The 13463-nt window shown below is 38.0% G+C and overlaps 1 protein-coding gene across 3 annotated transcripts in view; it reads right to left on the bottom strand.

Moving 5' to 3' along the window:
* Positions 1-3494: 3494 nt before the first annotated feature.
* RNF38 (ring finger protein 38) overlaps positions 3495-13463 on the bottom strand; it is a 57785-nt gene continuing 47816 nt past the window's right edge. For all 3 annotated transcript variants that reach the window (XM_017833785.1, XM_017833786.1, XM_017833787.1), the window contains exons 9-11: positions 12615-12736; positions 11623-11722; positions 3495-6654 (exon numbers count right to left, since the gene is read on the bottom strand). In XM_017833785.1, coding sequence (XP_017689274.1) covers positions 6592-6654; positions 11623-11722; positions 12615-12736 — 285 coding nt within the window. In that variant the 3' untranslated portion in view covers positions 3495-6591. The remainder of the gene's footprint in view (positions 6655-11622; positions 11723-12614; positions 12737-13463) is intronic.

Raw genomic sequence — 13463 nt, 5'->3', positions numbered from 1 at the left:
CTGAATGAGACACCCCATTAATAACAGACAGACAGTATGGTGATAGAATTAATTTTAGTATGTGAGTGAGCCATCATCCAAGACCAAAAATGACATCTTTATTTTCTGATGCTGTATCATTTGTCACACTCAACTGCATTTACTCCTTTTGTTGCCAACTGATCAGCATCCATGTTGAAGTCTTAAAAATGAAGCGCAATCACCTCTTTTCATCCTCTGCTGTGTTTCCTTAAATCTGGTGATCTAGCTACCTCAAGCTGCAACAGAATAGAGAGTAAGACAAAGAGAAGCTCGTAGTAAATATTTTTTTTAATTTGGCCTTGCTCTTCAGAAGGAAAATAACATAGCTAAATGTTATAAGGCCAGGTAAAACACAATCATACAGGTCCAAAGTGCTCCTGGCTCTCAGTGTTGGACTCGATTTAGAAGGGAAGCATATGTTGCAATGGAGTAGTGATAATCCTCTGTACACAGAAGGGATATGGTCTGTGATTAACAGCAGGTCAGTAAAATGCAGAGCAAGAGCAAGTTGTAAGAGAACCAATACTTCAGATATTGCAAAAGCGGGTGTTCTAACAGCACCTCTTTCAATTAGCATCATTATTTTATTAATTTTTATAGAAATAATTTCTAATTACTATGCAAAACTATCACAGCTAACTGTTAAGGGTCCTTTTTTTAAGATGGTAGGCCATATAAATATGATGCTCTATGTCTCTTATTTCATTACTAGTCTGTTGCACACATAAAAAAGATTTCCATTCCTTGTTTTGAGTACAGTTCCTTCTTGTTTCACTTGTTGAGCTCACCAGTTTATCTTCAGTTACTGAGTAAGACTTTATGATGGCCCAGGTTCCTAGTACTCAAAAAGCTCTGAACTGCTTCTTAAATTCTGTCCCCATATTCCTTCTATAACTGCCTCTCAAAACCAAACATCCTTCAAACCCTAGCAAACATGGTTTGGTCAACATGATTCTCCTGGACACACAAATCTATGGGGAGAAATAGTGAGCTAGAAGGAGCTTCATGGAGTATCTCCCAGGATATTTGTCATGGAAGACTGTGTTGCTTGGGCATCTGCACAGCAGTTAACTTAAGACTCTTCTAGGGGTGACAAGATGGTGCTTCACCTATCACAGACGTCCATTTCAAAATGAAAATCTGCTAAATTTTGTTTTAGGAGCCTGGTGGTACATGAGTTCTTTCAGAACAGAAAACTGCACTGTGAGACACAGTAGGGTACAAGTGGCACAGTGCAATCCACTGCAAAAGCCAGCACATAAGACTGTGTTAGGCAGAATATATATTTTAGAACTGATGACTCCCATTTTATTTGCACGTTTGAAAAAGCACTGAGTTTTATGGACGCAGTAATTCAAAGAATCATAGAATATGCTGAGTTGGAAGAGACCCATCAGGATTACCAAGTTCAACTCCCGGTCCAGCACAGGACCATCCTCAAGAATCAAACCATATGCCTGAGAGCATTGTCCAAATGCTTCTTGAACTGAGACAGGCTTGGTGCCATAACCACTTCCCTGGGGAGCCTGTACCAGTGCCCAACCATCCTCTTGGTGAAAAAACTTTTCCTGATACCCAACCTAAGCCTCCTCTGACTCAGTTTCATGCAGTTTCCTCAGGTCCTGTCACTGGTCACCACAGAGATCAGTGCCTGCCCCTCCTTTTCCCCTCCCAAGGAAGTTGTAACTGCAATGAGCTTTCTCCTCAGTCTCCTCTTCTCCAGCTGAACAGACCAAGTGCCCTCAGCTGCTCCTCACACGGCTTCCCCTCAAGGCCCTTCACCATCTTCACTGCCCTCCTTTGGACAGTCTCTAACACCTTCTTATCTTTCTTACATTGTGGTGCCCAAACTGCACATGATATTAAAGGTGAGGCTGCCCCAGGTCAGAGCAGAGCAGGACAATCTCCTCCCTTGCCCGGCTGGTGATGCTTTGCCTGATGCCCCCAGGACAGGGTTGGCCCTCCTGGCTGCCAGGGCACTGCTGACTCAGATTCAACTTGCCATTGACCAGGACCTCCAGGTCCCTTTCCTGGCACTACTTCCCAGCATCTTATGCCCCAGTCTGTACAAACATCTGGCATTGCCCCATCCCAAGTGCAGGATCCAGCACTTCCCCTCATTGAACTTCCTATGGTTGGTGATTACCCAGACCTTCAATGTGTTGAGGTCTCTCTGCAGGGCCTTTCTGCCCTCAAGGGACTCAACAGCTCTTCCCAATTTAGTGTTATAAGCAAACTTAGTATCTCTTCCTGCTTCAAAGTCATTTATGAAGATGTTGAAGAGCACAGGGCCCAACATGGAGCCCTGTGGAACCCCACCAGTGACAGGTCACCAGTCTGATGTCACCCCATTCACTGTCACCCTCTGTGCTCGACCCATGAGCCAATTGCTCACCCAGAACATGATGTGTTTATCCAGCTGTGGGCTGGACAGTTTGTCTAGAAGGACACTGTGAGAGACAGGATTGAAGGTTTTACTGAAACCCAAAAAGACTACAATAACTGGCTTCCCTTGATCAGCTAGGGGGTTACTTTGTCATAAAAGGAAATCAGGGTGGATAAGTAGGAATTTGCTCTCATGAAGCTGTGCTGGCTGTGACCAATGACTGTGCTGTCTTTCAGGTGTTTTCCAACACCCTCCACAATAATCTTCTCCATAACTTTACCAGGCACTGAATTGAGACTGACAGGCCTGTGGTTTCCAGGGTCCTCCTTCTTGCCCTTCTTGAAAATCGGGACAGCATTTGCCAGCTTCGAGTCAGCTGGGACCTCTCTGGATTCCCAAGACTGCTCAAAAATCATCAAGAGAGGTTTTGCAATGACATCAGCCAGCTCTTTGAGGATTCTGGGATGAACCCCATCAGGCCCCATAGATTTGTAGGGATCCAGCTGGAGCAGCAGATAACACCCTTAGAAAGCTGACCTTTTAGGCAAGGCTTTGAGTCCTATGAATTCTCACACTTTTAAAAATATGACACAGGATTCCATACCAGCTCCTTACGCTCTCTCAGATTAAAAAAAAAAAATGTTGCTAAATGTTCCTACAGTCAGGGAGGCAAAGCTTTCCCCTACAACACAAGTGGCTGCTGCCAATATTTCCAGTTGTGTGATCGTGCACAGAAATATACACAGTAACAGAAGACAATACACCTCTAAGAGAAAGAGCAGGACGAAATTGTGTAAGTGTACATCATACATTTATTACTGAACAACTCTCTCAACTCCAAAATTGGGCACAGGGATTAAAAATAAAAATTCATTGCACTACCTAGTAAAGCATTACTAGTAACTCTCATAAAAAATGTACAAATTTTGTTAAAAATTTATCAAGCCTTCAAATGATTTGGTTACAGATATTTATAATACATTTAAAACTACATGTTAAATGATACAATAGCATATGATTTAAAGAAAACACTTAACAAAATATGATTCCAACAAAACCCATAAGCTTTCATAATAATTAGCAAATCTGAAACACAAGTAACAAAATGAGGTAACAATGTACCAAAGGAAAAAACCACAGCTTTTACAAAGGCCCAAAGATAACTCAGTCAAAAATGTTTTCTACAATTAAAACAGTTGGTAAATCTCATCCCAAGTATTATGCAATATATTAAGGACTGTGAACTCACATTCAAGAGCCTGTACAAAATGACATACGATACATGGCCTTACTTCTTTTTGTAAAGAAAGCCACAAAATGAGACACTGGAATTATCTGTAGGCCTTGATATCCACTAAAATGTCAAATTAAATTGACAGTTTATGCAAAAAAAACACAGCAGTGCCAATATGATAAAGCAAACATATTAGAGGTTGGGTTGTATTTTTTTGTTTGTTTTTTTTTTTTGGAGAAGAAAGAGTCAGTGGATAGCAGAAAGGCAATGAACACAAAAAAGTGTTGCTGAATTCAGGTGCTGTCAGGCACCATGGCAGGCTGTGCATAACATATGGCAGTTCACAGCTGAACATGAATCCCCTCCCTTGACAGCCACCACAGCGAGGATGTGGTTGTGGCTTGTCTGAGCTGATTCAGAACGTAAGCATGTGTGCTGTTTGTACACTAACCACGGGAAGCAAGTCCACATTCATCTGCAAGAGTCCCATGCAAACCAAAGAACCATTCCAGAAGAGATGAGCCATAACAGTGCAACAATTAATTTCAGCATTTTACCAACTCAGTCCCTCCATCTCCTAGATCTCCCACCGCCTCAGAGAATTTTAGTGGGGGGAAAGGGACATTTCTTCGGTTCCAGAAAGAGAACTACTTCCCCTTGGCTTCAGAAGAATGTGTCTTGTTTACTTGAATCAAGTTTAGAAAAAGTACCCTCTTTCCATGCTTCGAACTGAATATTAAGCACAGTAGTGTTAGTCATGTTTAAATCTGTACACACAGAATTTTTTCTTTTGCAGTTATATAAAAGAGCCTAAGTTTTGTAAGACATGCGTGGCATATGCTTTCTAAACAACATGATTTTATTTGTTAAAAAAATAAACTTCATTACATGTAATTTAACCTGCTAGGTGCTACTGTGAAAAGCCTATTCTTTAACTCCACAGAAGAGAGGAGAAATTCTATTATTTTGAAGTTGATGTAACAGCATTTTTATTTATTTAGTGTTCCTAAGTATGGATAGGTATAGAAAGCTTGACTGTTTTTGAGAACTACCTGCATAACTAAACAGAGGGAAAAGCATCTGAAATAGGGCAAAATTGTGCTTTTATTTAGCTGCACCAAGAGCTGTGACTGGTCTGCAGAATCTTCAAAGAGGAAAACCAGCATGGAGATCATCTAACACTGTTAGAAATTATAACTGATACTAAAGCATAGCAGCATACAAAAGCATAAGACATGATAAAGAATAACTTAAAGCTGAGACTGGCAGCAAGTTGTAGCAATACTGGTAATTGTGCCACTTGTGCTGCTGCAACCAAAGTAATGACACTGAACTTACGAAAAGAATTTAATTGCAAAAAGTGCATCCTTTTAATAACTGTGGTGTATGCAGTCCTAAATATTCTGCTAAAGCGTATCAGAGATGTTAACAGTGTGAACATTACATAGAAAGCTAATTTTTTATCAACAGCCCAAGTAAAATATTATTCCGAGCACTTGAACAGAGATTATCCCCTTCTATTTCACAGCACTGTTCTGGAAGGTGTTCCATTTTTTCCTATAGCGGAGTGCTCTGGAAACTTGATTGCAAAAATGGAGGGAATTCCTTCTTCCATTTACACTCGCCATTAAATAAGGAAGGGCAAGAAGCAGCATCAGGGCAACTGAATTCTGCAGTTAATGACCAAAACCTACCTTCTCTTTTGATACAATGAAAAAAATATAAAATTTTACTTCTCTGAGAAAATGCTAAAAATTGTATTTTATTCATGAAGTTGCAGGAATGAATAAAATTGTAACCTTTTACAAGTTATTTTAGTTACATACAAACTCCCTCGTAGGTGACAAAGAATGTATGTATATAAGCTAAAAGTTGATGACCTTAGCAAGTACAATGGCCAAAAGTTAAGAGCTGTTCCACAAGAGCCTCAGTGTCCTTTCTGATTCCTTTCATGGAAGAAACACATAACTGGCAAACCCAGCTAGAAAAATTTAAAGGGAAAACAGAAGAACATTGATATTCATATTAGCAATCGAAAATGTTAATATTGCTAAATGCGATATTGCAACTCTACATTGATAAAATAACTTGTAAATCAGCCATTTAAAAATCCAGACTTTGTAACATATGATAAAAACCCCAAGGTTACTCATGTATGAACAATCAATGCATTCTTTAGTGGTACACACTTAAAGCCTCCAATGAAGGGGAAGCATAACAGCTGTTTGAATAGTAGGTAGAAAGGTCTTTACACCTGTAAGTACATTGGGGAGGAAATACTAAATGTCTGTAATTGCTGCACCCATCGCATTCAGTGTGCAACTGCAAACACAAGGAAAGGAACCAGTGTACAGTACTAGTACTGTTTAAATAACACACAAGATTATACATTGCAGCATAATTATTACTACACACATACGTTCTCAGTACATGCTGGTATATAGGTTCTCAAACACACGGGCACACTCAGTCACAGGCACACTTCACACATCCTCTCACAGGCAAACACACACACACACCATTCACTCCCACTCACAGTATCTGAAGGCTCTATATAAGGTAGATTGCTATATTGTTTGGAGCTACCACTTTTTTTTTCTCCTTTTTCTTTCCTATAAAAGCACATGCTAAAAGATCACATCCACAGTAATCTCGCAGCAATACTCGGAATGATCACACAGAACCCAGGGAATGTTAGTGCACACACAAAATTAAGCTAAAAAAAAAAAAAAAATCTTTGGAGTTCCAATCACACTGTTAGTATAACAATCCCGTAACTGTGAAGACTAGTTATAAGCTTTATAATTGATTAAGTCACACAGTGCAAAGTAAGGTCCATTGACCCTTTTGTGTAAAGGGTAGGCTGGAAGCCACATGGGTAAGTTCAATAGAGAGTTCATATATACATGTGACCAGAAACACCCAAACCAGATTTGTGCTCCTAGGTTGGTCATTCTGAATCACGATGCACTTCCGAAGCATCAGCTCTACAAATCGGGCAGGTACGATTCGCCTGTAAAACCAGAAAAACAGGAGGGGTTACTGGACTGACAAACACATTGCTAAAGTAACGTGACACTCACATCTGTGACTGGTGAAGAGCAGTTCAAGAGTACCCTAAACGAGGGAAGACAAAGTGTGCTTATGCCTTTTTTTAGTTTGTTTTGTTATGTTAGGAGTGGTGTGGAGAGTTTGCCGATTCAAAATCGTTCACAAGAAAAAAGTTAATTGTGACTTTTATCTTTAAAGATCGAGCGAAACAACAAACGGGCTCTGTCTAAGTGACGGTGGTTTTAATAATGCAGACTCACAGCTATGGTACATTGCCATCAGATGGATGCAGCCAAGAAGCAGTACTGTGTGCTGCAGCAAAACCCAATGAAACAAGATGAGCCACCTTGGGCTGCAAATAAACATCTTGTGGGGAGGGTGTCATGTTGTCACAAGCTCTACTGATCAGGCATGACATCAAGCTTTGTTTATTCAGTTACTGTCACAGAAAAACATCATATAGGTTTGGTCAAAGCTGAAAGCAAACCAGGGAAAAAGGCAAGGGGTTTTAGTAAAGGGAAAGGGGAATTAAAACAAGAAAGTTACACAAAGAGAAGATGACCTGACTAAACAGGTATTCAAGTAACGCACCAGCAGGTCTAGATTTGGCTCTTCAGTAAAGCACACACTGAAAACATGTCCTGTGACTCATTTACTTTTATAGCTTCCTTAAAAAATAAGACAGATGAGAAGTAACATGCCTTAAGCTACTGGGAAAGTATTTCTGCCTTCTCATTCCCCTTTTCAAATAATGGCTAATTTCATTTTAACCAATGATGAGAAAAAGCCCCAAACAAACACACAACATCTATGATTAAACATTTCCTTTGCAAAGGGCAGAGTGAAGGGAACCCTTCCCTGCTCCAGATTCTATATTTCATAGTTACAAAAACTGCAGGACCAACCACTGTCAATTCCAAGTCTTTCTAAGGAAACCAAAATTTTCAATGAAAATACAAGTGACAAGCATCAATACAATGTGGCTCTATAGGCCAGAATTTAGAACTTGCTGTCACAAATCTCAAATCCAAACAGTAACTAAATCCAGTGAAAGTAACAAGTTTTTACTGAAAAACATTATTTAGTAATGCAAGTTAAAATGAGGCTATATTTTTCTGTCAATTACTACTGTTATCACTGGTTTTGTAAAGCATGGATTGGAGAAACAAAAATTTATTTCTCTATAACTAGCAGTTTTGAAATATACTTGAGGACAACGTCATTATTTGGTCACTTCATTTTATGTGCATGATTCTAGATACAATCTGGCTAATATAATTTTTAAAATAAAAAGGCATGTCCTTCAAAATGCAATGGATTAATGAATCAAGAGCTATTCACTTAGGTCAACAATGAAGTAGGAACCATCTGTACCACAGAACAGCATTCAGTGGGAGCAATTTCCTGATAGGAATTGCAGAAGTAAACTTACTGTGCCAGGATAAAATGAATACTCATGGACACCACACCACTACTCCTCTAGCAACTTTTCAAGATCCTACACGAACATCTGTTTTAAATTTAGTTGCATTTTTGTGCCTTTCAATAAATAATTCCCCCTTCCCGGCATTTAAAATGACTTCTATGGTGTCAAAAGAGGAGTAAGGTAATATTGACCTTTTAACTTGCCACTCTCTCAGGTAGATTTACTTTTTGTACTGTAATGAGAGACTGCTGCACAACAAACTAATCTACTTATTTTTTTTTTTATTTTATAGAAATTTATAGTTAAAGTGAACTGCATTTAAAATAGTAAAACTATAGAGCTACTGAAATACTCTAAAAAACCACTGCACTACTTTGGTGTTAGTCCATCAGAAATAAGCCAAAGTATAGTTACAGTTTGTCTTTTCTCATATATAATACCGCATTTCCTACCAGACCATTAAATAAAAAGGCAAGTAGTTCTTTTAAGCTGGTTCTAAACCCCCTAGGTGAAAACAGGTCAGTGTCAAGTTTTCCTTTGGGATGATGACTGTTACTTCATAGAAGAACAGATTTCCCATGTACTCATATTTGACTAAAGGATCTAGGATAATAAATGAACAAATACTGTGAAATATGAGAATTGACAATACTATGAAAAGCTAAAGAATAACTTTCCTCTTGTTTCCTCCATTGTATTAGATCTTCTCTCATAAGTCTTTAAACCTGCTTGACCAGGGAACTATTAATTAAACTGGGCAGCCTAACAGACTGTTATAGGACATTTTCTCTCACTTGTTCATGTTACCCAAAAAAGTAGTACTGTATATAGCATTATAGCAGCTAGGCAGATCATATATTTCATGCATACAAGCCACAAAACTTTGTTAGATAGCTTTTTTTCCCCTCTATCACTACCAACAGGCAGCAGAATCAGAATTTTTTTTTAAATAATCAGATTGGATCACTAACCTTTTATTTAAATCTTTCACTAAGATGACACATGATGAAACTTAAAAAAGAATCAACTCGACTCCATAGTTCTAGAAATATTCCTAAATAGCAAATACTTTCTTCAAAGAGACAAGGTCAAATCAGTAAAACACAGTGACAAACTGGTAACTTTTTTCTTTTTTTACCTTGTTGAAAAATGTCACAAGTACTGAAAGCTATGATTTCTATTTTCCCTTGCAGAGTTTATCAACATGATGTTGGCTGGATGACATGAATTAAGTGGATCTGGACATAATTATACAATCAACACATTAAAAAAGTTGTCAAATTCATAAAGGAATGGAAAGAAACAAAACTAAAGCTCAAAATATCTTTCAGTTATCCTAACTTCCAGATGTTGGCTGCTTAACTATAAACGAGGTTAGACAGAGGCTGTAACTAAAATAGACTGCTGTTACAGGTAATTTGTTACAGCTTGCAGAGTAAAATAATCTTATATATACCATCTTTCTACTGCTGTAACTGAACCCAAATAGTGTAAAAGTACTGTCTTAGCAACCCTACTTGGTGATGGTTTAACCTTGTCTCGCTTATTGTGCACTCAGCTCTGGAACACATGATGTCAATGCAAGCAGTTTCAGTAGGTTTAACTGCAGCCCTTTAAAGGGTTTGATTGCATACCTTACACCTCATTCTAAAGACAACCTTTAGAAAATACCATGGGATGATCTGTTAGAAAATGCAGTTTCTAAAACAGGACAGGAACATCAGTAAAGCTATTTCACCACTACTATAGTACATCTATGATTATGAAAACAGACTAAATTAAATCCACTTTTTTCACTTTATAGTTCCAAATTCTATTCCCAGTTCATTACCACTTGAAAGGACTAACTCTAACTTTAAAAGTACCACGCAGAGTCCCAAAAAAGCATAACTCAACATACTTGTCTGATTCCTGAGTCCAATGTCAGGTACAAAAGAGCACTAAGAACAAGACAAGCGTGCATGATACTTCTCTGACATGTTCCTCTAACTTCCAGAAATCTGCAGATCAGGGATTCTATGAATCAGAGGTATGTTTTCTTGCATTAATAGCCTGGAAAGAGTTGGTTTTAAAAAAGTTTACATAATCAACTTAACCTGTATAGACCTATAGTGTCCACTATCTCAAAGGCTGTGTCAAATGATCTTAGTTTTTTTTTCATAAAATGGAGTGAATGCTATCCCTGGATACTTAATGTCCACACCACAACTGACTTATGAAGTTTCATGCAGTGAGAATACTGACACACGTAGTAGAACACTGCTCAAGAAGAGTAGGGGGACACTGAAGAACGCTACTTTAGATTCCTCTTGCTGATTCTTGAGCATGTATGTGGATTCAGATACTGAAGGACACCTGTTCTAATGAAAGTTATGACCACTGTTGTAGAAATATTTACTGACCCTGGATTTAGTAGGAGCCTTAGACCTAGCCTACCAAGGGTAGCTCAAGGGCAATTTCATATCCTACTTTTTAAAGCCCCTCTCATTATTCTTGGTATCTTGTTAGCCAAAAGAATGCTGTCAATATTAACTTGATTTTTTCTTTCTCTGAATATTTTAGTGTATGCCTAAGATATGTATTTTCCCAGTTTTATGATGTCATAAAGGCATTTAATTTTTTCTTCCAAAACAACTGACATCATCTGTAATTCTCTAGGGACCATATCAACATAGGATCATTGCAGTTCCCAATGTTCCATGCAACAAACTACACACAGATCAAAGCTGAATAGAATAAAATACTGAAAAAAGCTGAGGGAAGATGGGAATCAATTCCTCTTTGACAGTAGATCTGGCTAAATGCAGCCCTGTAGAAATGTCTGTCATCATCTACTTATTTGTATTTCTTGTTCTTCACATCTTCTGCATTGCTGCTATTTAATCTGTGCTCTTACTGGGCTCTCCCGATTCTAGAGCCTTTCTTTTTTGCTCAAATTCTCTTGGATGGGTATGTAATATTGTAAAACTATAATTTCTATTTGCATATATTAAATTTCTGTACATACGCATACACATATACATACACGCATTAACACATGTTATTTGCCTCAGAAACTAATATTAATAGCAAAATGTGGAAGGAAAGGTATTGGTACTCATTCTTGCTAGGCAAGCTACGTAGAACAGTTAAAGCCACCATCATCATGAAACTCTACATCACACTTTCTGTATTATTTACGTTTTTTCCAAGTCTTCAATATCACATATTACTCAAATTCACTGTCATTGTTCTAAAGAAATGGAAAACATAGTAAGATCTGTCAATGAAAATAATTCTGTTCGTATTCATTTTCCCTTGTGCCAAAGATTATACAGAAGCAACCTTCAACCATTACTAGAAAAATACCCTATTTAGGCAGTGCTTCCACTCTACTGGCATTTTTAGCCTACGTATCAGAAACATAAAACAAGATGAAATGTAAGTGGAACAGCAAAATACCTCCACTCTCTCCCCCAAAACTAACTAATGAATTTCATATAAGATAGGATTATTTTTTCTTACCTTCAGCCATTTATCAACACACTTGGCATGGAACTCATGGTTACAGGGTAAGACTCTAAGTAGCTGCCTTGACTCAAAATCACACATGCACACCACGCATCTGAAAAAAGACAACAAAGTTCAAGTGTATCTGCTACTTAAGAACAACAAACACATAATTCCATGCAAAACCTTACAGGTATGACTGTGACACGGTAGCTATTTTACTTCTTCAGTAGCTACAGTGATCTGTATCTAACAACAAACTGAGAATTGACTCTGTGGGGTTTTGTGGGTGGGGTTTCTTTTTTTTACTGTGCTTTCAAATCACAAAGCAAGTGCTCCAGCTCATGGGAGCTCACAGATGCAACCAATACAACAGAACAGACATTTTACCAAAATCTAAAATAGCAGAAATAATAATCTCCAAAGATCTCTCCCTACTGATGCTTTTAAGTCACACCAAAGGTCACGGATCAGAGAAAAATCCTTATGCTGAAGTTCAAACATTAGATAGTATTTGATACTAAGTCACTTAAACTACCTTCATATTGATACTGCCCTTTCCACTTGATTGTGCAGATCCTACAAACCCAGTAAGTTAAGGGGTTTTAAAAATAAGAAGATGCACTCCTAAACCACTGACCAAGCTCTACCAAGAGAACTTCAAACTTCCAACACTTGAAGCTATTTTAACAGAAGCTAACAATGTCCAAGCTGACAATGTCACTTTAATGTTTAGTTGCTGAACCTAGAACACCTCAGTTCCATTTAATTTTTTTAAATGCTGAGGAACTAAATGAAACATAGCTAAATTATGCAAGACTAGATAAGAAGTTTTAAAGCAAGAATAAACAGTATTGGAAAGCACACCAAGAAAAAAAGAAAATTTAAAAAGCTTACTGACATGACTGCTGTTAAAAGCCCTTCTGACCTAGCTGAGGCTGCAAGTTAAAGAAATAAAAATCAAGCCACTTAAATTATGGACCTTTGAAAGAGACCAATATACTTACAGTGTCTGCTCTGATTGGTGATTGTTTGGATTGAATCTGTAGGATGGAAGCTGTTCAATGTCTGCTTTTGTCAATCCCCGTGGTTTGGCTTCTCCCAGACGTTCTGCCAAATTCAGCAGTGCCTGCAAAACATGGAAACTGGACATTTAAAAATTCACTGGCTCTGGTTTCACTAGATTTGGGGCTATCATCACACCTCACTACCCCAGCTAGTAGCACAAAACACCCTTCTATCAAGAAATGTTTAGAACCTTAGTTTTCTGATACGATACAAGCTCCACGGAAAGTCTTTCAAAACTTAACCATTTTTGTAATTATGTAAAGTATTATCTTTGGGATTTCAGAACGTCCAGAACCCAACTTCCAATTAGTCCTATGGCTGCATGCACAGCTCAGTAAATAATTTGCTTCTGAGGGATCCCCTCACCCTGCTATGAAATTAACAGCGCTGGTAACCAGAAATTGTCAACTAATTTCCTCCCTAAGAATATGTGAGTCTCCTCTTGTGAGAGAAATCAGCAATTTAATGGGACACAGTTTCTGATTTCCACTCCATGTCTTGGGCTAGCTGAATTAAAATACGGAGATTTTATCCTCAATCTGGACAACAAATACATACCACCAAATTTTAAGTGCTTTTTTTTCTGCCAAATTTTTAATTTTCTATAAACCAAGCATTGCAGGTAAAATCCTCTCATTTACATAATTGGCAGTCTGTCATATATGTAACTCACACTTCTTCACAAGAGATCTAGGTAAAACATCACAATAAATGTGACAGAAAACCAAAGCACAGAAAAGTTAAAAGGTCCTGTGAAAGCTGCAAATGGTACTGATCACAGAGAGTTT

Source organism: Lepidothrix coronata, unplaced genomic scaffold (assembly GCF_001604755.1).
Source record: "Lepidothrix coronata isolate B3197 unplaced genomic scaffold, Lepidothrix_coronata-1.0 Scaffold220, whole genome shotgun sequence".
Taxonomy (NCBI): Eukaryota; Metazoa; Chordata; class Aves; order Passeriformes; family Pipridae; genus Lepidothrix; species Lepidothrix coronata.
Note: the sequence above shows the minus strand (reverse complement) of the source record. Positions and strands in the feature narration are given on the sequence as shown.